General features: G+C 33.8%; 3 protein-coding genes across 3 annotated transcripts; all 3 read left to right on the top strand.

Moving 5' to 3' along the window:
* Positions 1–1,975: 1,975 nt before the first annotated feature.
* On the top strand, positions 1,976–11,595 carry LOC125418092 (sister chromatid cohesion protein PDS5 homolog C). Its single transcript, XM_048464365.2, is given in 17 exon segments — positions 1,976–2,809; positions 4,662–4,865; positions 5,020–5,113; positions 5,116–5,200; positions 6,378–6,504; positions 6,590–6,787; positions 7,340–7,393; positions 7,479–8,309; positions 8,411–8,482; positions 8,567–8,599; positions 8,683–8,790; positions 9,492–9,565; positions 9,817–9,868; positions 10,210–10,296; positions 10,395–10,438; positions 10,762–10,827; positions 11,030–11,595. Coding segments are annotated over 17 exon segments (2,601 nt in total). The 5' UTR covers positions 1,976–2,701; the 3' UTR covers positions 11,394–11,595.
* Positions 11,596–14,236: 2,641 nt separating this feature from the next.
* On the top strand, positions 14,237–17,317 carry LOC125420411 (cinnamoyl-CoA reductase 1-like). Its single transcript, XM_048467048.2, has 6 exons — positions 14,237–14,580; positions 14,692–14,846; positions 15,002–15,184; positions 15,432–15,784; positions 16,282–16,412; positions 16,585–17,317. Exons 1-6 carry the CDS (start codon positions 14,436–14,438, stop codon positions 16,632–16,634), a joined length of 1,017 nt encoding a protein of 338 aa, XP_048323005.2. The 5' UTR covers positions 14,237–14,435; the 3' UTR covers positions 16,635–17,317.
* Positions 17,318–20,338: 3,021 nt separating this feature from the next.
* LOC107408516 (cinnamoyl-CoA reductase 1-like) lies at positions 20,339–23,010 on the top strand. Its single transcript, XM_060814579.1, has 5 exons — positions 20,339–20,479; positions 20,892–21,017; positions 21,182–21,367; positions 22,311–22,829; positions 22,936–23,010. The coding sequence occupies exons 1-5, from the start codon at positions 20,339–20,341 to the stop codon at positions 23,008–23,010; spliced, it is 1,047 nt and encodes a 348-aa protein (XP_060670562.1).
* The last annotated feature ends 2,514 nt before the right edge of the window (positions 23,011–25,524 follow it).

Below are 25,524 nucleotides of genomic sequence, written 5' to 3' on the forward strand. Positions count from 1 at the left end.
GCATCTTTTAATTACATTAAAGGCTTATTTCTTAGAGTTACATTTTCCGCTTTCAGAATTGAATTTTTCTTTCATTACTTATGGCATGTAAATATGTAGTGGATACATTAAAGTGTCTGTTCAGCCCTTCCATTTAAAAACAAATTTCTTTTTTCAAAACGATAATATATGTTTTTTTTTTTTTGTTTTTTTTTTTGTTTTCAAAACCATAAAACAGATTTTAAATACTTGGTCAAATAGAAAACAGATATATAGATGGTCAATAAGGGCTAAAGGATCCTTTACTTTTCCTGTTGTATTTGGTTTTTTTCATATATATATATATATATGTACATTTGTACTTATTCAATACAGTTGACCGTCACACTTCCGCAAGAGGCTATAAATTCCATATAGCAATTACAAACCACTCACGTCCAAATATTATTTAAGCAAAAATAAGGGAATATCAAATTGTTTATCAAATAATGTAGTAAATAATATGATATATATTAGTAGTTGAAGAATTTATATGACCTATGAAATCAATTGAGACCCATGAAAATGTGTTTGGTGTTGAAGAGATCAAACTAACTTTAAAATGAAGCAGAGGAAAAACATGCCAAACAAACAAAAGATAACGCCAAGTATGAATAAGCAAGAGAGAGAAAGGAGACAAAATCAGTTTCAAAACTTGTCTGTATCAACTTTCAGTTTTAGAATGGTACAAACATAGTTTTTATATCTTTCTCGTAAGAGTAGTGATAAAGTCGAATATGTGAGAAGAAATATTTGTCAGTAAAGCCAGTAATTAGCACCAGGAATGGTTAATTCTTTATAGATACAAACAGAGGAATTGTTGATATTGATGAAAATATGTACACACAACGCATACATATTTTGATATAAAATAAGAGAAAAAGAAATTCTTGCTTTTTTTTTTTCTATGTTAATGTTGGAAGTATGAGATTGAATTCAATTATGCAGTGAAGACTTATAGAAGAGTTTTGGACTTTCCATTCTGATAGATTACTTTATATCTGTGAATTGAATATTAAGTTTTTTGGGGGCTTAATTAGACTAAAATTAAAGAGATGCTACAAATAAAAAAATGAAAACATCTATATAATAGAGGTCCACTGGTGACTTAGCTATATGGTCTTGATGTCCCAGATGCCATGTGATTGTATTTGTGGGACGATCACTTCAAATGAACCTAAATGGTTGGGCCATTTTCTTGAACATAGCTAAGCATGATTGGCATAGCCATATTTGGGTCTATAATATTACTTATTTGGGGATGTGGAACTTAGTAATAAAGCATTTTTCCTTAGAATCTTAGGATCCTCTTGATTTTGATCATAAAAATCTATCATATTACTTTTTATTTATTATTATTTTTTATCAAGATCTACAATGACACTTGTTTTTATGTTTTGGGTTAGGCGCAATTAAAGATACTGGTTACCATGGATGGATTTTATTGGACTTTCTAGTTGCCTCAGTTTCTTTAATTCATAGTTTTATGTATAGAATTAGGAGTAAGTCATATTCTTCATGTGTAGGATTATATAGGAATTCAGATTGACCCCCCTAGACTATGTATTTAGTTGTTAGACTTCAGATAGATTTCAATTTACTTAAAATTTTCTTTCATCTTTCTTGACAGATTAACTAGCTTAATTAGTTTTGAACTTTACTCCTAAATTTAACTTCTCTATATTTAATAGTTAGATATCTTCGATGTATAGTATGAATAAGGAGCTACATATATCCATCCAAGGTCATTAGGAAACAAACTTAGAAGTCCATTTTGGTGAAGAAGTTTCAAGGAAATTTGCCATTAGAGAGCTAGGGTGGACATGAATTTATTTAGGTGAACCACAGAATAAGATGCAAGGGACCAATAATTCTGTCATATTATAAAAGAGTGAAAAGTTGAGATTGTTCAAAAAGAGGATTAAAAAGTGGGATATGGTTCGAAAGAAGCATATGTAAATCATAAAGAAAAGAAGGGAAAAAAAAAAAAAATGCACCCCAGAACATAAATGATGATAAAATTTATGATTTATAAAGTTGTGCTTAGGAGAGTGCAGATTCCCTAAGACACCCTTTTGTTTTCTTTTCACAACTCTACATCCCAAAGAAAACAACATTTATGCTTATCCCATCCTAAAGAAGTATGCCATGTAACTTATCACATTACATCTCTACTAATGTTGTATTAGAGAATACCATAAGAAGCGGATTCTATTCAATTACTCTCAAAGATTTAAATTTTATTCAAGGACATATCTGTAATTTGACATGGGTGCTGAGAATACTCTTACTCAGCACTCAAAAAACAGATATTAAGCGCCAATGGGAGAAAGCAACTGGGCAAAGCAAAGCTTGTGTGTTTTTATAAAAAAAGGATTTTGATTTTAGGGAGCCAAAACCAAAAACACAAGTACAGCACAGTATCATAGCACCGGATTTGAGAGCCTATAATTCAGCCAAAATTCATAACTTGGTCAGAATCCGAAACTGCCTCATTTGTTGGTCTCTGCTTGCATGCCCAACACTATGCCACAAATCCCCAGTGCTTAATTTTGTTGAGTTGTCCATTGGCAATTTAAGCAGTCTTCTTTAGGGCTATAAGCATGTTGTGAGTTTCTGTGCATTTTTTACACTGAAAAAAAAAAAAAAAAAAGTTTCTTCAGAGGGTGGTTTTCAGCTAAGAATGTCTACCTCTGTGAGTGTGAAAAAGCTCGAGGAGCAGCTAAAGGATGCTGGCAAAGACCTCCTTAGTCCTCCATCCTCCTTTAGTGATCTTCTCAGTTTTCTTGATGTAATGACCCATTTCCCCTCTTTTTCTCTTTTTTATGTTATATGTGCAAGCATGATACATCTTTTGGGTTTGCTTGTTTTAGTGAATTTATTTGAGTGTTGAATGAATACTGACAAGAAATGGAATGCTCATCATTTTTGTGTGCATCATTGGTTGGCAACATTTACATGGGTTTTCCATTTACCCAGTTGATATTTCAAACTTTTTCTATCTCAATGTGGATCAAATGACAAGCCTTTAAATGGGATGATAAGAGGAAGCAAATGGAAGATGCAAAGAATTTGGTTTTTGCTGTGAATATATTTTGCGTGGAAAAGGAACGAAAAAAGGAAAATTTTCTGGTTATTTGGTCTCTGGAGCCATTTGGCCATTTGGCCATTTGGGTTCTCTTGATTGCTTTTGTACTTTGGAGCTTCATTTTGGTGGCTTAAGTTTCATATTCATGTTTAATTTCTTAAACATAGAAAATCAAGAGGTAGGTTAGAATTCTCAAGACTGCCTTGTCCATTTTAGCTTATGGGTCTAGCACTGTCTTCCTTGAACATCACACGGAAACACAGTCTCCTCTAGGAATCATCCAAGATCTCATATGTACTTTAAGGACCTGCTTGGTTGTTTTTTTTTTTTTTTTTTTAATTGTTTGTTATTATTACTATTTTTCTCTCAATTGGAATTTAATAAAAATACTAACAAAACTGTAAATGACAAAACATGGATTCAAGCATATTTTCTCAAAATTGTTCTGAGAGCGTTTTTTGAAAATACATTTGGTACTCTGTTGTATCATTGTTTTCTTTTTAATCACTTTGAAAATATCATACTGTTCTGAAAACCAGTAACCAAACAACTTCTAAAATTCTCCTAGATTTGTAAATGTAGAAGCCCACAATTTAAGAAGGGCTACTAGAGTCTACAAATGTTCCACACTCTTAAGTCCTATGACTTAGAAGCGCTACTAAAGTCTGCAAATGTTCCACACTCTTAAGTCCTACGACTGAGATGAAAGCCCTGAGAAACTGTATGAAACACATAAACCACTGGCATTATTTAGCCCCGCCATCTCCCAGTACTTCCTCTTGTGCCTCGCCCTTATCACTAAAACGTATTGGTATATGGTGATGTAGAAGGAGGTTTTTGAATGGTCAGCATAAGAGCATCTTCTTCAGGCCTAAGGACTTTGTTCAACATAAAAGATAACCCCCACTGTGTTCTATAATTTATAGATAGGATTTGACCTCTTTATGTTTTCTAAGTAGGACTACAGCTCCATGTGAAGTCCCTGTAGCTCTAGGACTTAAAATAGAATCCACGAAAGTTATGGATGCTCCAAAGATCTTGAGCTGGAGGGACTTAACTTGGTGATGAGATTGTAAAGAAAGAAGCTTTCAACAGTTGTTTTTAGTTGGGTTTTTCAATTTGCAAGAGATGTCAATGTAAGGGTATAAGTCGAAACTTGGATGATGATGTTTACCAACTACATGATGGGTTAGTAGGAGAAGATTTCTATATCCGGTTCATCATTGTGATTTTGGTAATCATGTGGTCACAAACACAAGCGCCAACCTTTGACAGTAGATGCTGGACATGGTCAAATGTGTTGGGTTGCAACCTTGCATGAGTAATATATCACTGAAGTATTACTTTTATTTCTTTTGTCTGATGCGAATCTGTGTTGCTAGTATATTTTAGCACAATTGGTTTGTTTTTTTACTTGTTTCAACTTGGTGGTGTTTCACCTATCTTGTAATTATGTGCAGCTCCTTTGGGAGGAGTGAAAATATTTTCCATTTGAAATTTGTCATCTTTTCCTCAGTAGCTTTATCAAAGAATAGTATTTCATTTCGGCTTTCAGAGAGTTCATAATTTATTATCAAGTGTGGAGCAAGCACCGTCCAAATCTGTGCAAGATGCACTTTTCCCCTTAATGACGGCACTGATTTCAAATGAACTTTTGAGGCACTCAGAAATGGATGTGAAGGTTTCAGTGCTATGTTGCATTACTGAGATTACAAGAATAACAGCACCAGATGCTCCATACGACGATGAACAAATGAAGGTAACCATGACAACTCATGAACACTCTGAAGATTTTAAAGTGATACTTTATGTTCAAACATTTTGAAATTTATTAAGTTTTCATCAGTTTTAAGATAGTATTTAACTTTTATAGGCTCATACAAGCGTGCAAATTTCCTTTTATTGCTGTACAGGAAATTTTTCGGCTGACTGTAGCAGCTTTTGAAAAATTATCGCATGTATCTGGTCGCTGTTATACCAAGGCAATGTGTATTCTTGAAACAGTTGCAGGGTCAGGTCGTCCTTGATGATGCTGGACCTTGAGTGTGATGCATTGGTTATCGAGATGTTTCAACATTTCCTAAATACTATACGGTAAGAGCTTTTCTGTTTATTTTATCAATGGTTGACTTCTCTTGTGAATGGTTTGCTTATAAACTGTTCTAGGTTGTCTTGAAAATAAGATTGTTTAAGCACAATAATATAGCAGTTGACTTATGGAAAAAGAGGAAGTTTATGATCTTATATTGCTTGGTTTGATTCTTTTACCAGCACATTTTTCTTATAAATTAAACTAATATAAACTAATAAGATCCAGCATCCTAGAATAAGCATCCTATAATAAGACACATGCTGAACCTATTTCAAATAAAGTCCTATATCTTCAAACGTCAAATCAACGCTTTAGCTGTTGAACACAAAAAGCTTGATATACATAATAAACCCACATCACAATAGCTAAAGCGTTTGGGATCAGTGGTAATTTAATATGTTATCAGAGCTCAAAATCCTAAAAACCTACGTTGAAATCCCACCACCATCACATTATCACCCATTTAAGGAATCGACACTTGTAAGGATCAAAAAATTACCACTTCTTCCAAAAGCTTAAGCTATTAGGAGGTTGGTTATCATTTTGTTTATTCTTTTTCTCTAACACTCTCCCTCACATCTAAGCCCGTCTCTTTTGGGCTCATTTTGGATCCTTACATGTGTTTTTGATTTTGTGGTGGAATTGTTGAGTTTTGAACCCAATACCTCTTAGATTTTTGGCTCTGATACCAAGTTGAATTACCACTTCTTCCAAAACCTTAAGCTTTTAGAAGGTCGGTCATCATTTCATTTGTTCTTTTTCTCAAACAAAAAGAGACATATTTTCTTACTTTTTATGAGTATTCAAAAGAGTGCAGGAATGATTCCATTTATGTGTTTGAGGCAGGTATTCTTAGGGTAGGAGATTTTAAAACATTTTACATTGGAGTTTTGATTCAGTGTTATCATTGACACTAAGCACAAGGTTGTTAGTAGTTTTACATGTGGTCCAATTGAAGATTTAAGGTTTGTCACTTTATTTGTCAATGGAATATTGTAAATCTTGGTGATGTGTCCTTGAAATAAATGAATCATTGAGAAATTAGAAAAACTGTCTGCAAAATCTAATGATCCTTTGGAGTTTAATGTGGCATATGATTTTTATTTAACTTTTTAGATAACTGCATTGATCCTGCTGCAAAGAATCAACTGCTGATGGTTTCTTCTGCTGGATGTTTAGGTCCAATCATCCACATGCAGTATTTTCGGCCATGGAAAGAATAATGATATTGATTGTCGAGGAGAGTGAGGAAATTTCCTTGGATCTTCTCAGACCTCTTTTATCAAGTGTCAGAAAGGAAGATCAGGTACATTCTTATGCTTTATATTTGTTTCATTTTGTTTTTGTTTGTTATGTGAGGCTTTATCATTCTTGCTTGTGCATTGTTTCAGAAAACTTCGCCTATTTCTTGGACATTGGGGCAGAAAGTTATCACCAATTGTGCTGCCAAGCTCAGGCCATGTCTCATGGAGGCAGTAAAGTCAAAGGACATTGCTTTGGTTGATTATGCTCAAATTGTGGCTACTATATGCGAAAATGGATCTGGTGACCTGAAAAATAATTTTGGCAATGATCTGAGAGAAGATCTGGTGGGTACCACTTTGTTAGATGTGAAACTTTATTAACTTGTTTGGCATGCTGAATTGGTTACATTCTCTAACATTCATAGGTTTGCATGACTAGACGAGTTTATTCAATAAATTCAGTATGGGCACAGGGAAACTCGTTTACTTCTAAGTCTAGACCCTTCTTTTTCTCTCTTGCTCTCTTTCTCTCTAATATGTTTTCTCTCCGGTGAATCCACCTACCCCTTCTATCCAGCAAGGCCCCCAACCACCCCTAAAGGAAAAATATATATATATATATATATATATATTAATGAAAGAGAAGAAAAAGAAGATAAAAAAAAAAAAGCCCCATTTCTCCTTGTTTTGGACCTTTTTCTTTAAATTTTAGCTCACTATGGTGTTCATTCTATTTAAATCTGGAAAGGCTGTGATTCGCAGCTTTGATAGAGCTACAAATGCCAAAACAAGCTTTAAGAATTAGGTTTGTATGCCTAAATGCTTAAATCAGGTTATTCCTAATTAACAATTACAATTTTTAGAAGAGAAAGTTATGTGTGCATTGCCATACTTCAGGAAAAGGAGAACAAGTTGGAAGGAAAGGCAGCTCCGCTTGAACCAGCCAATTATGTAATGACTGCTACTTGCTCCATCATGTACTTATCTTGTGTTTCTTTTATCCTTGAATAATCCATATAACCTTTCTCTATATCAGGAGACTGAGGAACTTGCACCAAACGGTGTTTGCCCTGAAAAAACTAAAACTGTGGATGGTACTTCCAAATCAGTCGGCAATGATGCTGCTCCAACTAGGAATGATGATGTCACTAGTGAAGGTTCTTCAAAAAAATTACAGCGATGTCGTCTTATGAAGCATTTCAAGAAAGCTGATTCAAAAGGGAATGCTGAATCTGATAATACACTTCCAATGAAGGAAGATGAATCAGAAACTGAGCCAGACTCAGCTCCTAAAAAAAGAGGCCGGAGACCAAATTCTTTGATGAACCCAGAGGAAGGCTATGATCATTCTTGGATTTGTAGCAGTAAAAGAACTCGCAATCCACCTTGCAGCAAAAAGTCTAATGACAATGACAGCGATGATTCACCTTCTGAAAACCCAGTTTCCAGTAAGGTCATGACTGGACCACCAGGTTTGCAACCTAAAGGTGATGAGACCACAGGAGCTGCTCCATCTGAAAATGATAACCTTCCTGATGGAAGCTGTCGTAAAAGGGGCAGGCCAAAGAAAGGGAGAAACACAGGAAAGGAGCTTGAGGGGACCAGTATCATGGAAGGAGAAACACAGAATTGCTCAAAAGAAATTGGGCTTGTTGCAAAGAATAAGGAAAGTGCTGTTGCTTCTGCACATGTAATTGCACAGAAGAAAGCTGCAGTTACTTCCCATCCTGATGAAGAACCACTGCAGCAGTCAATTATGAAGTTAGGGGCTGCAAAAATAAACAAGCATGTACCAGTCCTAAAGGGCACTAAGCATAGGAGAAAGGTTGATAATGATAAAGATGCCAATGAAGCATCTGGTATTAAGGTACTGCAATACACCTTCTTAGTTCTTTAGTTCTTGTAACTTGTTCACCTGTCTTATTCTTTGTCTGGTTCCTATCTGACGCTTTCATTTGCATATTTTAGATAAAAACTTCTGATACAGCAACTAAACCATTGGATGGAGACAAAAATGTTAATGAAGCATCTGGTTGCAAGGTACTGGAATAATTTTTCTAAGTCCATGAGCTGTTTATTCTTTGGCTTGGTTCCTATCTAAGTGTTCGGCAGTTTACTTTTCAGATAATAACTTCTGAGACTGCAACTGGTAACAAGGTATTGCAACAAATCTTCTAAGTTCTTAAGATGTTGTATTCTTTGCCGGGCTTCTGTCTAAGTGTGCGACATTTACTTTTCAGATAGTAACTTCTGGGACTGCAACTAAACCATCATATGGAGTTGCAAGTTACATGGAAGGAACTCATAAAACATCAATCAAGAGAAAGCATATAATTGGAAAGGAAGAGGTATGAACTTCAAATTTACTTTTAAACTTTAACTAGTGCCTGTCTACTGAAGCTGCAACCTGTTTCAGTTTCCTTTGGATTGTTTAATTCTCCATGGTCATCTAGCTCAGCAACTGTTCTCAGGAAACTGTGTCAGCTTGTTTGGACCATTTTTATGCAATAACATTGGATGAGAATAGTAAAATGTGGCGTCATGTTACACATAGAGCATAGCATCAGGTGGCCTGTATTATCTGTATTTTCCAAGTGTAATATTCCATTTAGATAGATTTAAGTTCCTTTTGTTATGTCTCTTTATAGAAATCAGTGCACTTACCGACCCCTAGATCATTTACCAAGTAAAGCAAATGTTTTTTTATTTCATTACTAAAATTCAGATACTATTTTCTGAAGGGTACTTGATGCACCAAAAGATTGGATTTTATTTCATTACTAAAATTCAGATACTATATTCTGATTGGCACTTAATGCACCAAAAGAGTTTACTTATTGCAATGCTTTATTCTTGATGACATATGGTTAAAACCACCATTGTTGTAGTTTACTTGGCTGGGAAGTCCTATATTTTATGCATACCAAGCAACCATCGAAAGAGAAAAAGGAAAAAGAAATAGAGAAGAAAGCAAAACCTTCATGAGGAGTTGTTCTTCATCTTGGTTTGTGGACTCATAATTTTTTTCTTCTATTTTTTTCCAATTCAGGCATCTGAAATATCTGCTGACAATGAAGAATTGGTTGGATGCAGAATAAAGGTTTGGTGGCCACTTGATAAAATGTGAGTACATTAGGATTCAGGAACGCTGCTATATTTGTGATATTCTATGATGATCTTGATTCTGCTTATAAAAGGGAATAAGGGGCAGGAAATGCATGCCAGTAAATCTTGATTCTGAAATCGACCAGATACCTTTAGATGAATGTTCTGGCTTTCCAGTTATGTATATGGTTCAGAATATGCACCAGCTGACCATAACCTGTGGCATAAGTTTCTTTATTGTTTCTTATATGAAATTTATTATTCTGTAGGTTTTATGAAGGTGTTGTCCATTCTTATGACCCTGTTAAGAAAAGGCATAAGGTGAGTGAACTTGTTTTCTACTTGCCATGTCAGTTGGATATCTTTTAATAGTACATGGTTAGACTCACTTGACATGAATGTCCCCCAAATGTTAGGAATTTGCCCTCCTATTTGCTTCTTTCTCTATTGGTCTCTTCTTCAGCCACTTTAGTAAAATCATCCCTTTTTTTGCTTTCTCCAACTTTAATTCCATCGACCATTTTGCTTATGGGCTTCTATTAATCCTCATAATAACATTTATTTAACCTTCTAGACTTTTCTAATTTTATCCTCAATTAGAGCTGGCTTTTGATTTCCTTGTGTTTGGCTTATGCATAGCTAATTACTAACTTGTTGCATAGGTGTTATATGATGATGGGGATGAGGAAAGATTGAACCTCAAAGAGGAACAATGGGAACTGATTGGAGATCGTGGTTTGCCGGATGAAGTAGGTGTTTTGCCTTAGATCATACTCCTCTCTAGTTTCATTTTCTGTTCTCTGTCATAAAATGGGTCAATTTATTGTGCTTTCCAAAATATTAACAGGGCCAAAAGACTGATATTCTGGAGCCTGATGCATCCTTTGATAGGTAAGTAGTATTTATAAATTAATATTGTCCTTCAATCAGAAGAAGGTTTTTTTGCCTCTTAGGATTTGTTGCTTTAGAGGTAACAGTCTGAGGGAAAGAGAGAAGAAAAGAAATGTGGAAAGCATTCAGTACATTGCAAGGGCAGGTTAAAGTCCTGAATTGGCCTCATCTTGAACATGAAAAAGAATTATTTGAAAGAAAAATTCCGCACAATTGCTGTCCTTGTTGCTAAACATTTCATATTATGGTTGCTTCAGTTTACACTGTATGACTTTTTATGCTATTATCTGCTATTACATCGCTGGTTCGTTCTTCATTTTTAGCAGTCCAAAAATGTATAGGCGGAAGCCAAAGTCAGATCAAGCAAAGCCTGATTCTTCCTCAACAAGGTTGGTTAGCATTCACTCTTCCTCTTTCCACCAACTTTTGTATCTTTGTCCTTGAAGAAACCGTTGAACGCTAGCACCAAAGGGCTAAGCTGCCAAGAGCAATGGTGCATAAGACTAATCATGTTTGAAGTTTTTATTTATTTATTTTTATTTATTTTTTTTATTTTGCCTCTTTTAACTGTCAATTTTGGTGGATTTTTAGACATGGAGCATCATCACGCAAATCCGGCAAAAAATATACAAGGCTGCGCAAATCTGCAGCATTGAACAAGCCAACACTCAAAGATGAACCGGTGGATGATCCATCAGCAATAGATGACAGACTGGAAGATGATGGCAAATTATCTACTGGCAAGCAGAAGGAAGATAGGAAGGAAGACAGGAAGAAAGATGGGAAGGAAGATGAGAAGAAGACTAGTTTAGACCCCAGGCAAACTGCACGTGAAACTATAGCCTTGCCTAATGAAGAGAGCCCCAAAGGCGATATTGAATCTTCCAGCAAGGAATGTGCCAACAAGGATGCAAAGGAAGAGTCAAGTTTGGTTTCATCTGAATCAGAAAGGTGAGCTGTGTACAGAAAAGACATATTAGTTGTGGATGGAAATGCTCAACGGTGCATAATTTTGGCTCAAGTACAGAAGTCTGTTTTGTATTTTATTTTATTTTTTTAAACATATTTAGTTATAGAAACTTCATACTTGGATACAGTGGGTTTTGCCCTCTTTTATATAGGGTTTATATAAGAGTTTATCTTTGAACTTTTCATAATATGCCTGTGCTATTGCTCTATCAGCTTCTTGTGTTTTATTTTTTTCATCATTTCTAGTCTCAGTAGCATTTATCAGATGGCTTTTGCCTTAACAGGTATAAGGTATGATTTTTGAACACCACATTATGTTTCATCTTTGAGTGGATCCGGTTGTTTCTGGTGTGCGTTTTAGAAGTGGTTGATGGTCTTGTAGCTTACTTAATCTAATTAGCCTCACTATCAAGGCCTTTCAGCTTTCATGGGCTTAACAAGCCTGACTTGTTTAAAACTTTAGGCCTTTCTTTTGCACTGTTAACTTTATACTCACTCTTCCTATGTAAAATAGATTTTTAACACTGAAATTTTTCGTATTCATAGATTTGGTCACACTTTCAGGTGTAGGGTTCAAATTGAACCTAGGTAAAACTCCCCTCTCGTTGAAATAATATATATATATATATATATATATATATTAAAAAAGTATATATATGTCCAAATCCAAATGGATAGCAAATATTACTAACAATACTTTTGAGCTTTGGATGGATTACGGAAGTGGTGAAAATCCAAAAACAAAAGGTAGTTCTGTCTACACCGTCAAATCAAGTTTTACATTTTTGACATTAAATAAATAATACCCAAGGCTAGATCCTTTGAATCAGAGGAATCACAACGTATTAACGATTCTTGGGTAATTCTTGGGGTAATATGATTGGCTTTCGAGTTTGGATTTCCCCCCCTGAAATAATATATATTAACAATGGTCTTGTTCCTTAGTCAGATTTCACGGCTAGAAAATCGGTAACTTTTATATTCGACCAAATTCAAAGTAAAAAGAAATAATGATCATTGACATTATAAAACACTCTTCGACATTTTATTGCAGATCTACAAATGCACATTCATTTCCTTTTGGAAAGTCATGTTTTCTATTTCATCAATAGGTAAACAACTTTTTACTTAAAATAAATAAATAAATAAAACATCAAGGGCCCTTTTTGCATTAAACAATTAGTATATGATTTTAAGAAGCATGACCGCATGTGGATATGTCCAAACATTTTTGGGGGGGCTGTATATATAAAGAAAGGGTGATTTGGTTCTTGGGAAATAATAGTATTATTATTATTATTATTTTTTTTTTGTGAAATGTAGAAAATAATAGTATTTTATCTAATCATTATTATTAGTTTCCCTTTATTTTTCATGCATGCATAGAATTAGGTATTTTGTCCCCTTTTTTATACTCTCCAAACTTATTCACCAATGATATAATTCCATTTTATTTAAAAATATTAATGAAAAAATGAAAATAAATAATTAGTGTTTAAGATAAGTAGAATGCTGTTATTAACAGAATATGAATGGAACTAAAAAATGAGAGCAATTCTATTAGATAGGAATGGAAACTATTAAATATGGGAATAGAAGCTCATTCTCTTTGGCACGCATATGACGTATCATTATTCATCTGACTTTCTACATTTCCGAGACCTCTCTCCTATTTTTAGCTCTCCGTGTCTGCGCATCCAAAATTCAAAATCTATATCGATTTGCAAATCTTCCATCTAATTATATCACTTTACTTTGCACTTTTACTCTTCCAAACTCTTTTACTCAACTACCCCCATTAATTTATCTCCCCAAAAACAAAAAAATAAAAAATAAAAAAATTATCCCAATAATTAGAAAGTACCTAGAAACAACAGAAATACTGAATTATGCCAATAGGTTAATTACTATAATAACCTTACGTTAGTAGATAAAACACCCTTGCCAAATATAGTTCAATTACTAAACATATAAAAACTCTCCTACAAGAGAAAACTAGATAATAATATAATACATATTTGATTATCGCCTGGTATAATAATTAAATAGGTTTTTTGGATGCGATTATTATATAGACTAAGACTTTGAATGGCTATTATATGTGTATATATTATAGTACTAAACTATGGTAGAAAAGGTTTTTTTTTTATGTTTTCATTTTTATTTGTAAACAAAGCTCAATCATAAAAAAAAAGCGGAAAAAATAATCCCATGCAGTAAAAGCCAAAAGGAAATGTAAATAAATTGTTATTGCTGCAGATGATAACCAAAAAAAAAAAACTTATTAATAATGCTGTAATTTAATTATTAATATTTAATATTTGCATGAATGTATTGATCACCGAAAAAAAAAAACAAAGGGGGACACGCACAGGCAATGCACGAATCAGTGTAGAATGTGAGACACAGAAATGGCATGAAAGAGAAAATATTGATATTAATTAAGAATTTTGATTGGTTAATTGTAGTAAGATGCAAGACTCGCATGGGAGCTCAGTGGTTAGCACACCACAGCCTGGCCAGTGAAAGCTGGGTTCGAGTTTTGGGGGTAAAGGGATGCCGGGGGCATAGCAAAAAAAAAAACCAAAAAAAATTGTAGTAAGATGTAGCAAACATACAATATTAAAATAAAACGTTAGTGGTTGATTGGTTGTCATGTGTATGATGCGAATTCAAAATTTTCTTGTGTCAGGTAAAAGCCCAATTTTATTTATTTATTATTATTATTGTTGTCTTTGTTGTCTTTTTCTTTGATTGGCTTTTTCTCTCTCTCTCTCTCTCTCTCTCTCTCTCTCACAGTGCGTCGCTTCGATGGCCAGAGTCAAATTAATACAGACCTTTCCTCTTTCTTTCTTCTTAAACTTGATTATTCCTACAAAGAAACCAAAAACTGCACTTATATATATGGACATATACATAATTGCTCGTTCATTCAGTACCCCATAGAACATATATATATATATATATATATCTACACACACACATAACAAAATCTGATCTGATTAATCTAAGTCTAAGCCAGATTAAGATGATGGAAGCTGATGACACTAGTAGTGCATCAGTTGCCGGGCAAACAGTTTGCGTGACTGGTGCCGGAGGGTTCATTGCTTCTTGGATCGTCAAACAACTCCTACAAAAAGGCTACACTGTCAAAGGAACTCTCAGAAACCCAGGTGTGTACGTATATAATATATATATATATACACCTTATAATTCTTATATATATATATATATATCATGCATATATGTGTGTGTGCTTGTGTTTAATTTCGGATAATTAGCAGGTGACCCAAAGAATGCTCATTTGAAAACGCTAGAAGGAGCTCGAGAGAGGTTAACTTTATGTAAAGCTGATCTTCTAGATTTCCGGAGCCTCGAAGAAGCTATTCACGGCTGCCATGGCGTTTTTCACACCGCATCTCCCGTTACTGATGATCCTGTGAGTTTTGTTTAATTTTATCTCGATTTCATAATTAACTTGGGATCGAGCATTGATAATTATAATGATCTATATATTTTGTTTGGTTATGAAATGATTATATAAGATCCAATTCTCAAGCTGTAAAAACAAACAAATAAATAAATAAAATGCAGGAACAAGTGGAGACTGCCGTAAATGGAACAAAGAACGTGATAATAGCAGCAGCACAAGCCAAGGTTGGGCGCGTAGTTTTCACTTCCTCTATTGGAGCGGTCTACATGGACCCTAATAGGAGCCCCGACGCTGTGATTGATGAATCTTGTTGGAGTGACCTTCACTTTTGCAAAAATACCAAGGTGTATATATATATATATATATATATATATATGTGGTTTTAATATGGTAAAGAATTTAATAAAGGGAGATTCATAGTTTTGATATAATGTTATATGTCATAATATGGTAGAGGATAAGTATCTGCTGTATTAAATTTGTATGATTTAAAATTGTTAAAACTAATCTATTTATATATTAAAATTTCCAAATCTATCGGCATGCTTGTTAAACTAATATTGATGTATATGTCATGATTGAAATTTGAAGAACTGGTACTGCTATGGGAAGGCACTGGCTGAGAAGACAGCATTTGAATTGGCCAAAAAGAAAGGAGTGGATTTGATAGCGGTGAACCCTGTGATGGTGTTGGGACCTCTATTGCAGCCAACAATGAATGCCACCACAAATCACATTTTGAAGTACCTCAAAGGCACATCTAAGACTTATCCCAATGCGGTTCAGGCCTATGTTGATGTTAGGGATGTTGCATCGTCCCACGTTCTCGTATATGAAACTCCCTCTGCCTCCGGCAGATATCTCTGCGTCGAAAGTGTGCTTCACCGTGGACAGTTACTCCAAATGCTCGCCCAATTATTCCCGGAATATCCTATTCCCGCCAAGTAATTGCTTTTATCTTTATTGATCACAATCATTACCTTTCTCATCTCTTTCTATTAGTTTTCGTGGTTGATGGCTCTTGCAATTTATTAGCATATACAAGTAATTACTTAGTTAGATCATCTATCAATTAATTCGTGTATTAATATATATTACGCATAAACCATTAATTTAATCAGTTTATTACCATCTGATAAGATGATAAGAACAAGTTCAAACACTTGTCTCTGAATTAAATAAATAAAAAATGAGCTTGCTTACTATTGACCTTATGACTATATTCAACGACCTTAAAATGCTTGACCTCCTACTTGTCTTCCACCAAACTACGTGGACTAGTAAGTCTCTTTCCAATAGACCAAGTCTCTTACCAATAGATAACCAACAACAAAGAGATAATATTTTGGTTGCGTTCTAAATCCACTTATGGTACGTAATTTCAGCTTCAAATATTAATATTCAATTTTGTATAAAGTATGTTCTATGAAATTTGTTATAGGTGCTCGGATGAAAAGAACCCCAAAGCAAAAACATATGAGGTCTCAAACCAGAAGCTGAAAGACCTAGGCATGGCGTTCACCCCAATGAAGCAATGCTTATATAACACCGTCAAAAGCCTGCAAGATAAAGGTTTGTGAAAATAGTATGCTTTATGCAACAACAACGTAGATTATTTTAATTTCGCCAAAAAAATAAACATAGATAATAATAAAATATATGATTAATATATATATTTTGTCACCCATTATTATTATTATTACATACTATAAATTTAAGTGATGAAAATTAAGTTTGAATCCAGGATTTCTAGGCCTGGAGCAAGAGCAGGCGTATCTGACTTCAAAGTTATGAGGTGGTTAATTTGGCATCAAGTGAGAAGATTTTTCTACATTTGACAAGTCAATAATAAAGTCAAGTCAGTGGGCGATCCATCATCAACAGATTATGGACTTGGAAGATGGTGCCGAAGTTTCTACTGCCTGGTTGAAGGTATATTATATATATTCAATCTTCAAGACTGGCTAGCTGCCAGATTCAAATACCGCAGCTGTCACTTACATATATGGCTTGTGGCCTTGGGCATTTTTGAACGTATGGTAGGGACTAGTTGTGTGTATATATATATATATATATATATAATATATGATTTCTCTATAATACAGACATCTTCTGCAAGTTTATATATATATATATATATATATATCATACACATATCTATAATTGATTTATGGATCAAGCAATATATTGTATCCGCCATTTAAATTAAAAATATGTGAATATATATCTTTATCATAAAAAGAACTATATCTTGTATGTATAAAAAAACTGTATCTTGTATGCATTATATTGGATTCATGAAAGCACATACCTAAGATGCTCGAAATGGGCTCGTATTAATTCTAATTTTTGATTATGCTGGTAATGGAAAATGATCATGGTTTTTCTCTCTTTCAATTTTTCTATGCTGTGATAATTGGGTATTTTGAAGATGTAACTCTTAGATTTTGTTCATTGGAGCATTCACCATTTTTATATACCTAACTCTAATGGCCAGTTCCAATTTTGATCGGTTTGAGAAGCTGTTTGAAACGTGTTTCACCTTTTTGATCATCACGAATCTTTTGTGGGAAATTATGAACATATATTTTTAGAACATCTTCAATTATAAATATAGATTTTTATATATATCACAAACAAACGGGCATTATTTAAATTTATATAGTATAAATATATAATTGAATTTAAAATTATTCTCTATTAATAATGTATATAAAAAATATTTATAATTGTTAATTAATTAAATATTTTATTAATTTTTTAAAACGACGTTTTAAGAAAAATTTGATTTTTATAGGAAGTTGTAAAATGTTTAATAAAATATTCTAAAAATAGATATTTTTTTTGACAACATCTAAATTATATCAGTTTAATAATCATTTTAAATATTATTATTAAAAAATATTTTTTTTAAATCACTATCATACCTTATATAATATATCTATTTTCATAATCCATATATATCTTCATTTGAAATGGTCTGGGATTAAAAACTTCCCTAGAAACCCATTTTGGAGAAGGCAATATATGAAAACGAAAAAAGAAGACAACAAGACTTCATTACATAAAATAATGCGCCATTCTTGATGGGGAATGGTAATACACGTGGAGATTAGATAGTGGCAAAAGACAGCTGAGTGGTTTATATTGGTGAGAGTATTAGAATATTTTTAACGGGAATATAAATTATGAAAATAAACCTGTTACATAAATAATATAAATAGTACTTTAAAAAAATTGCTCTTTAGTAATAATATTTAAAATGAAAGCTAAATTGATTTATTTATTTTTTTTAAAAAATGAATTGAAATTTTTTCTCTTATTTGCAAAGACAAGCACAAAAAAGCCACAACAAATGGTTTAAGGCACCAATCTTATATAGGTTATTGAAAATTTTGATGAATTAATTATCCATATCCTAACTAGCGCTACTATAAATACTTGTTTGCTAGGAATTTTTTTTAATGAGCTTGGAATGCCTTTTAGCAATTATAATATGATGGAGAAAAGGAAGATTTGACAGGAGGAGTGGAGTAAGGGATGACCAGTCAATCATACTATCCTTACCCTCCAACCAATTGGTCAATCACGCTATCCTTGCCTTTCAACCAACCCCTTTGATTCTGCTTATGTAGGCTTTGCTTATTCACATTAACAATGCTTTGAGCAAGAAAGCCTGCAATTCCACCATCTGTTACCATGCCAAGTCACAAGCGGCACCTCAAAACGCACGAACAAGTCATATACAGGGAAATTTGAAGTGAATTTCCATCTACTTTTAAAGTTTTGTTATACATTTTAAAGTTTTTTAAAAAACAAAATTTTATTTAAAAAGTTAATTTCGCTAAAAAAAGGTTAATAAAAAATATAAATAATTAATAACTATAAATAGTTTTTATAAACATTATCATACAAATAATTCATATTTATGATTGATGAAAACAAGTTAAAACTTTTCATTTATTATGATATATAATTAATTTAATATGCAAAACATTTATATATATATATATGACGCATGAGCACGGACGCCTATTTAATATATATATATATATATATATATACACATATATGAGGCCTTTTATCTTGGGCTAATTATTAAAGGAATATTTATACAGTTAATCCACAGTCCTTTGTAGTGTCTTAATTATAACCTTTTTTTTTTTTTTTTTTGGCTTCAAAGTCTTAATTATACTCCTTACATGTATAGATTATCGGGTGTCTACATTAATTATCTTACCATCTCACAATATTACCAGAAATATTTTTCCTCCTAGAGAGTCCAGCCATCTATGAACCAACGGCCAAAGCAATCATAAAAATCAATTTTGATTTAGTGGTTATTTAATCAAATGATATGATGTGATATAATACATTTAGCTAAAAAATCATAAATTTTCTATTTCATTTTATTTTTCTGAACTGATTGTGGTAATTGGATGAAGTGGCTCGGCTGAAGGAAAAAATATTGGCACGATGGTTAGATAATTAATGTCGAATCCTAATATCTATATATGTAAGGAGTATGATTAAGACACGTAAAGGAAAACTGTAGAATTACTGTTGAGCTGCTGCTTTAATAATTAGCCGAAAATAAGGGGTATGCATTTTTGTAAGAAGTATATTTGGCTCCCCAACAAATGAATACATGCCCTCAAATATGTAGTCTTATCCTTTAAAGCTAATATTTAGCCTTTTAAATTTATATTTATTATGAAAGCAAGAAACACATAAATATATTTATATTTTGTAATTATTATATATGAATAATAATTATGAAATAGGTTATAAATTTGGTGGTTTTATTCTTTATATTTAATTTATTTTTAAGTAATATTTATATATGAAGTTTCTGTGGTAATTCTTTCGACCTTTATATATTTGTTTGTTTTCTCGTTTTGCAATTAATATTATATTTTGTTTATTGTAATTAATTTTTATTTTTTTTTCATTTGTATTATATATGTTTGCTTTTCAAGGTTGCAATTAATTAACATTATAAGTTCATCATAATCAAATTTTTGATTTGTTGTATAGCTTTTGTTTATTGAGATAATAATTTTTTTTAAATAAGTATATCTAGTTTTTGTATCTAAACAGATTTAGGATTTAAGGTTTATAATTCATATGCCGGTATAATTTTCATCCTATACTCGTGATTTTACTCTCAATTGGAAGCTCTCACCCTGTTTTATTAGTAATGGAGTCAACAAGTCAGATTTGGCTGAATTTTTTGTCTTTCCAAATTGACTCCTCCTGAGGTTGGCCATTATGTTGTGAGGCCGCCCATTAAATGCTTTTCATTATTGTCATCTTGACAGAGACATCAGATCTCCCTTCATAACTACACCTATTATTCCTTTAAGACAGAACCTACGGAGGAGTAGCCCTGATGTAATCAGGGCGTACGATTAGTCAATAAATTAACCCCGTATACCAAATGTACACAAACATATCCGATCGATGATATGATCAGCTGCACAAAATCAAAGCCAAAGATGCGGGTTGATTATCACATGAGTTCTAATGCAGTTGTAAATGTTTGTGCTCAAACTGTGTGTGTCACCGGTGCCGGAGGTTTCGTTGCATCTGGGATCGTGGAACTACTCCTACGGAGAGGCTACACTGTCAAAGGAACTGTCAGAGACCCAGGTGGCTAGTCCTTGATCCTAAAGTGATAAAAAAGGAAATATATATATATATATATATGGGGCATGCATACACACATATGTTATAGTGCACGATATACATGTATTTTATGGATATATTATTCAATTAATTATACATAACTTAGAATATATATTATCATAATCATATAAAATTGGACATCTATGTTCACTATAACATAGATATATGTATAACCGTTACAATAAAAAATTATATATATATTATTTTTTTAATGGCGTTGTGCCTAATTTATGTTAGGCATCGGACACCCCGAAATTATCGGGTGTCAGACAGCCAGCATATACTAGGCGACGAGGTCTTAGTAGTCTAAAATTTATATGTGCTCATGTATAAGCTGACATATCTAGAATGGTCATTTGAAAGAGCTGGAAGGAGCTAAAGAGGTTAACTTTATGTAAAGCTGATCTTCTTGATATCCAGAGCCTCAAAGAAGCCATTTACGGCTGCAAAGGCGTTTTTCACACCGCATGTCCCATTTCTAATGATCCGGTGAGTTCTTTGATGGCATTTTATTTTCCATTTTGATATAATATATTATACATGAATACATTGAATGAAAATATTGACAGAAATGGTGGTTCGCATGGGAATATTGAATAATATAATATATTATATATTCGATTGAAAATAATATGTATATGTATGATGATCAGGAGCAAGTGGTGAAGACTGCGGTGAATGGAACAGAGAATGTAATTATTGCGGCAGCGGAAGCCAAGGTTGGACGCGTGGTGTACACGTCGTCAATTGGTACGGTGTATATGGATCCTAACAAGAGCCCTGATGCTGTGGTTGATGAATCTTGTTGGTCTGATCTTCAGTTTTGCAAAACCACCAAGGTGACCATCTATATATACACATGTACATATATATATATATATATACTTTCTCCTTAATTTGTTAATTTTTGTATTTATATACAGTACAATGTACAATTTTGTATGTACTTTCTCCTTAATTTGTTAACTTTTGTATTTTCTGATATATATAGATATATACATACATACATATATTGAATAGGACGTTTTAGTAAGTGATCTCTACAAATCAAAACTATTCATGACTTCCATAAGGTTAGACAAGGCAAAGGTTTTTGTTTTTTTCCCTTTTTTTTGGTTTTTTGTTTTTTAAGTAAATATCTAATCTACAAGGCAAAGTTAGTCCACACTGTGCCCCCCCCCCCCCCCCCCCCCCCCCCCCCCCCGAATTTACTCTCATTTAAATATTTACCAAACATACTATTTAAATGAATGAGAACATATCGAAAAAAAAAACAGAGAGGTATATTTAATTAAATTGCAAAATAAAGGTGCAATTTTGAATCACCCTAAAAATTAAATAAAAAAATAAAATAAAAAATTGCAGACTGGCGTAGTAATTGGAGCCATGCTGCAGCCAAGGATCAACACGTCTATGTATCACATTCTCCAGTACCTCACTGGCTCAACTAAGACTTATGTCAATTCAGTTCAAGCTTATGTTCATGTCAAAGATTTGGCTTTAGGCCACATTCTGGTTTATGAAACTCCCTCTGCCTCTGGTAGGTATAAAAGGATAATGATTGTTATTTTGTATTTATCTGTTATATACTCCTGCATGTGCATATATATCATATAGTTATTATATCTTCATCTTCTCTATTTTTCAGCTGCTGTACAGAGTATATATGTGTATTACTGATAATAATAATATTCAAGCTTTTCACTCAATTCGTGCTGTTTCCTCACATGGTATCAGAGCCTTTGACACTCAAGCGAGTTTTTTTATTTTCTCCTCTTTCAGATGGCTCTCTCCTCTCTTCCTTCATCTTTGACCGAACTTCCTATTACCAATGATGCCTCATTTGCCAACAGAACTCTCATTGTGATAAATGTAGCCACTCAAGCTCCCCTCAAACTCACCGAAACCATCTACTTCCCTTGGAAAAAACAATTTGATGCCTTATTAATTGGCTATGATCTATATGGTTTTATAGATGGTACCTTACCTTGTCCCCCATCTATGCTTTCTACTCAAGAAACCTCATCCAATCCTCCCTACACGTTCGGGGTGCGACAAGACTCCCTCCTTCTAAGTGCTATTCTTACATCCTTATCCAAAGATGTATACCATTTTGTCTCCTCAACAGAAACCTCTCGTGAAGCTTGGCAAAAACTGGCTCTTACGTTTGCTAAGCCATCTTGCCAAAGGTTGATGCACCTCCGTGAATGTCTGATTCGGCCTCAAGGATCTCGGTCTCTTCCTGAATATTTGAATGACGTCAAAAGTGCAACCGATGAACTTGCACTAATCAATCATCTGGTTTGTGATTATGATATTGCTCTCTACATAATCAGTGGTTTGTCTCCTGAATTTGAGACAATCTCTGCTATCTTTTGGTCTCGTGATACTCTGATTTCTTGTGAAGAACTATATGAAAAGCTTGTCAAACATGCTAGCTACAAGAAAAGGATTGCAACCCGATCTTGTTGTGATCCTTTGATCATGAAAGACACACAAAACCAATACAGAAAAATAAAGAGAGACAAAAGGCAAGAAAATTGAGAAGAAAAAAATATATTATAACTATAAAATTTATACAGCAAAAAACTTCTCTCAGTCTCTCTCTTAAAAACCTGTTTTTCTATACTGTGTGTTATGTGTTACAAGATTGAAAATGAGCATCTATTTATAATGCTCTCTCTAGGGTTTCTAGGGTTGAAACCCTAATGGGCTTGGACTTGGGCTTTAGGAGATAAAAGGCTGGACCCACACAATTCTACCTCTCCAGCCGCATTTCAAAAAACTTGATGGTCACCCACCATATAAACCAGCTATGTCTCTACACAGCTTCAACTTCTCTAGTGTGACAACCTTTGTAAATATATCTACTGGATTCTTCTTTATGTGAATCTTCACCAATATAAACAATTTATGCTCAGTCATATCGCGTAACCAATGATAGCGGATATCAGTATGCTTTGTCTGGGAATGATACATTGAATTCTTGCTCAAATCCAGAGCACTCTGGCTGTCATAATATATCTTATAGGCATTTTGCTTGATGCCTAGTTCATGGAGTAAATGCTTTAACCACATTAACTCCTTATCGGCTTCCGTTATGGCAATGTGCTCTGCTTCTGTCGTAGATAAAGCTTCACACTTTTGGAATCTTGACTGCCATGACACAACTCCTCCAGCAAAAGTGTAAATATAACCTGAAGTAGATTTCCTACTATCAAGATCTCCGGCCATATCTGCATTTGTATAGCCATGTAGAATTGGATCACCCCTGTAACACAAACATACTTTTTATGTACCCTGAAGATACCTGAGAATCTACTTGACTGCTTCCCAGTGTTCCTTTCCAAGATTTGAAAGAAATCTGCTCACGGTACCAACTGCATGAGTAATGTGTCAGAACCTGTCCAGAATTCCTTCCCCGGAACCCTAGACAAGCTCTGATCCTAGGGAAACCCTACCGAACCCTCCAACGGAAAATCCGGCAGAGCCTCCCCTAAGGGATTTACTTACCACAAATTAGCTGCACTGAAAACACACTTCTATATTCATCCCCTTATTCCTCCCGTAAACTACAAATTGTTCCACAAATTTCAGCACTCCTCAAAAACAACAACAGTCCAGTGCATAAATAAAACATAAGTGTCCCAATAGTATACAGAGCTTTAAGAAGTGCTAAACAACAGAAATACAACAAGGCTGAAAGAAATAATACACCGAAATGAAAGAGTACGGAAGTAATTCTCGAAACACAACAGCAGCGGAAAACTTGGTTCGCTCCGGAAGAACGTCTACCACCACTTGCACCTAAGGGAACGGAATTTAAGAGTGTGAGATGCTAATCATCTCAGTGAATGACCCTAACTACTGAACACCTTTAGTGATAATAAAATAATATTAATAGTAATTAAGGACAAATACCAACAATTAATAAATAAATAATAATAACTGTTGGAAAATAATAATTTCCCTCAAAACTCTTACCAATCGCTCCGTTTGAAATGTTGCCTTTTTAAAACCTTTTCACAAAACCCGATGTACATACCTCCCGAAAACCATGGGATTAAACCATTTGATAACCAATAAATAAATAAATACATATCCCAATATATAATTAAAATGTAATAAATTATAGTAAATAACTTTGAACACCTTTGGGGTTTAAAACATTATTTGCAATTTACACCGACGCATCACACCATATACCGGTGATGCCCTCCGATACCCAGCGTCCCGAGCACCGACTGGCAGGGGGTTAAAGAGAGAAACCTGCAACGACACTTCGGCGTCCCGACAGTATCGCTGCTGAAACCATCAACCCGGCCAAGGAGGGGGGCGGCTGTGCGCAATAACAAACTTGCCTACCCACGGTCCAATGGCAACTCACGGGTGAAGTAATAACCGCGCGCTAAACCACATAATACCTGCGCGCTACCACGTGTCCATACACCATACACCAGAACACCAATACTGTATGAGTGCGTCTAAAAATAAACATTATTAACCAACCGTACCGTTTTCCAAAATTACCGTGGGAAATACATTAAAATTTCACACTTAGCATCCCACATATTTTTATTTAACACATCGGTACGAACCATCGATAACAACAAACCACAATTTTCTTGAAATACGAGATGCTACCATAAAAATACCGCGGGCATAATTTATAAAATTTAGACAAATATTTTAGTAAAAATATTCAACCCAATTATGCCCGAAAAATATTACTTAAAACCACGTACAATTAATACCGAAACATACTTTGCTCATGCATAATGAATAAATTAAACCACAATAAACCATAATTAAATCACCGCACATGAGCATAATTTAAATATCAATTTAAATACCAATTAAACATAATTAATTGCCCAAAATAATTTTTGAAGGTGGGTCACTCACCTTGAGCGCGTAAATCAACTAAGATCCTCCTCGGGATCAACTCCACCACTCATACGCGCACCTAAACAACCACAGTGTACAAACAAAAAAT

This window comes from Ziziphus jujuba, chromosome 1 (assembly GCF_031755915.1).
Source record: "Ziziphus jujuba cultivar Dongzao chromosome 1, ASM3175591v1".
NCBI lineage: Eukaryota > Viridiplantae > Streptophyta > Magnoliopsida > Rosales > Rhamnaceae > Ziziphus > Ziziphus jujuba.

Excerpts from the sequence above, each read along its gene's own strand:
- LOC125420411 (XM_048467048.2), top strand. The coding sequence starts at position 14,436 with ATGATGGAAGCTGATGACACTAGTAGTGCATCAGTTGCCGGGCAAACA. Across the intron at positions 14,847-15,001 it reads CTCCCGTTACTGATGATCCT|GAACAAGTGGAGACTGCCGT; the intron begins GTGAGTTTTGTT and ends AATAAAATGCAG. Across the intron at positions 15,785-16,281 it reads GAATATCCTATTCCCGCCAA|GTGCTCGGATGAAAAGAACC; the intron begins GTAATTGCTTTT and ends AATTTGTTATAG.
- LOC107408516 (XM_060814579.1), top strand. The coding sequence starts at position 20,339 with ATGCGGGTTGATTATCACATGAGTTCTAATGCAGTTGTAAATGTTTGT. Across the intron at positions 20,480-20,891 it reads GCTACACTGTCAAAGGAACT|AGCTGGAAGGAGCTAAAGAG; the intron begins GTCAGAGACCCA and ends GTCATTTGAAAG. Across the intron at positions 21,018-21,181 it reads GTCCCATTTCTAATGATCCG|GAGCAAGTGGTGAAGACTGC; the intron begins GTGAGTTCTTTG and ends TATGATGATCAG.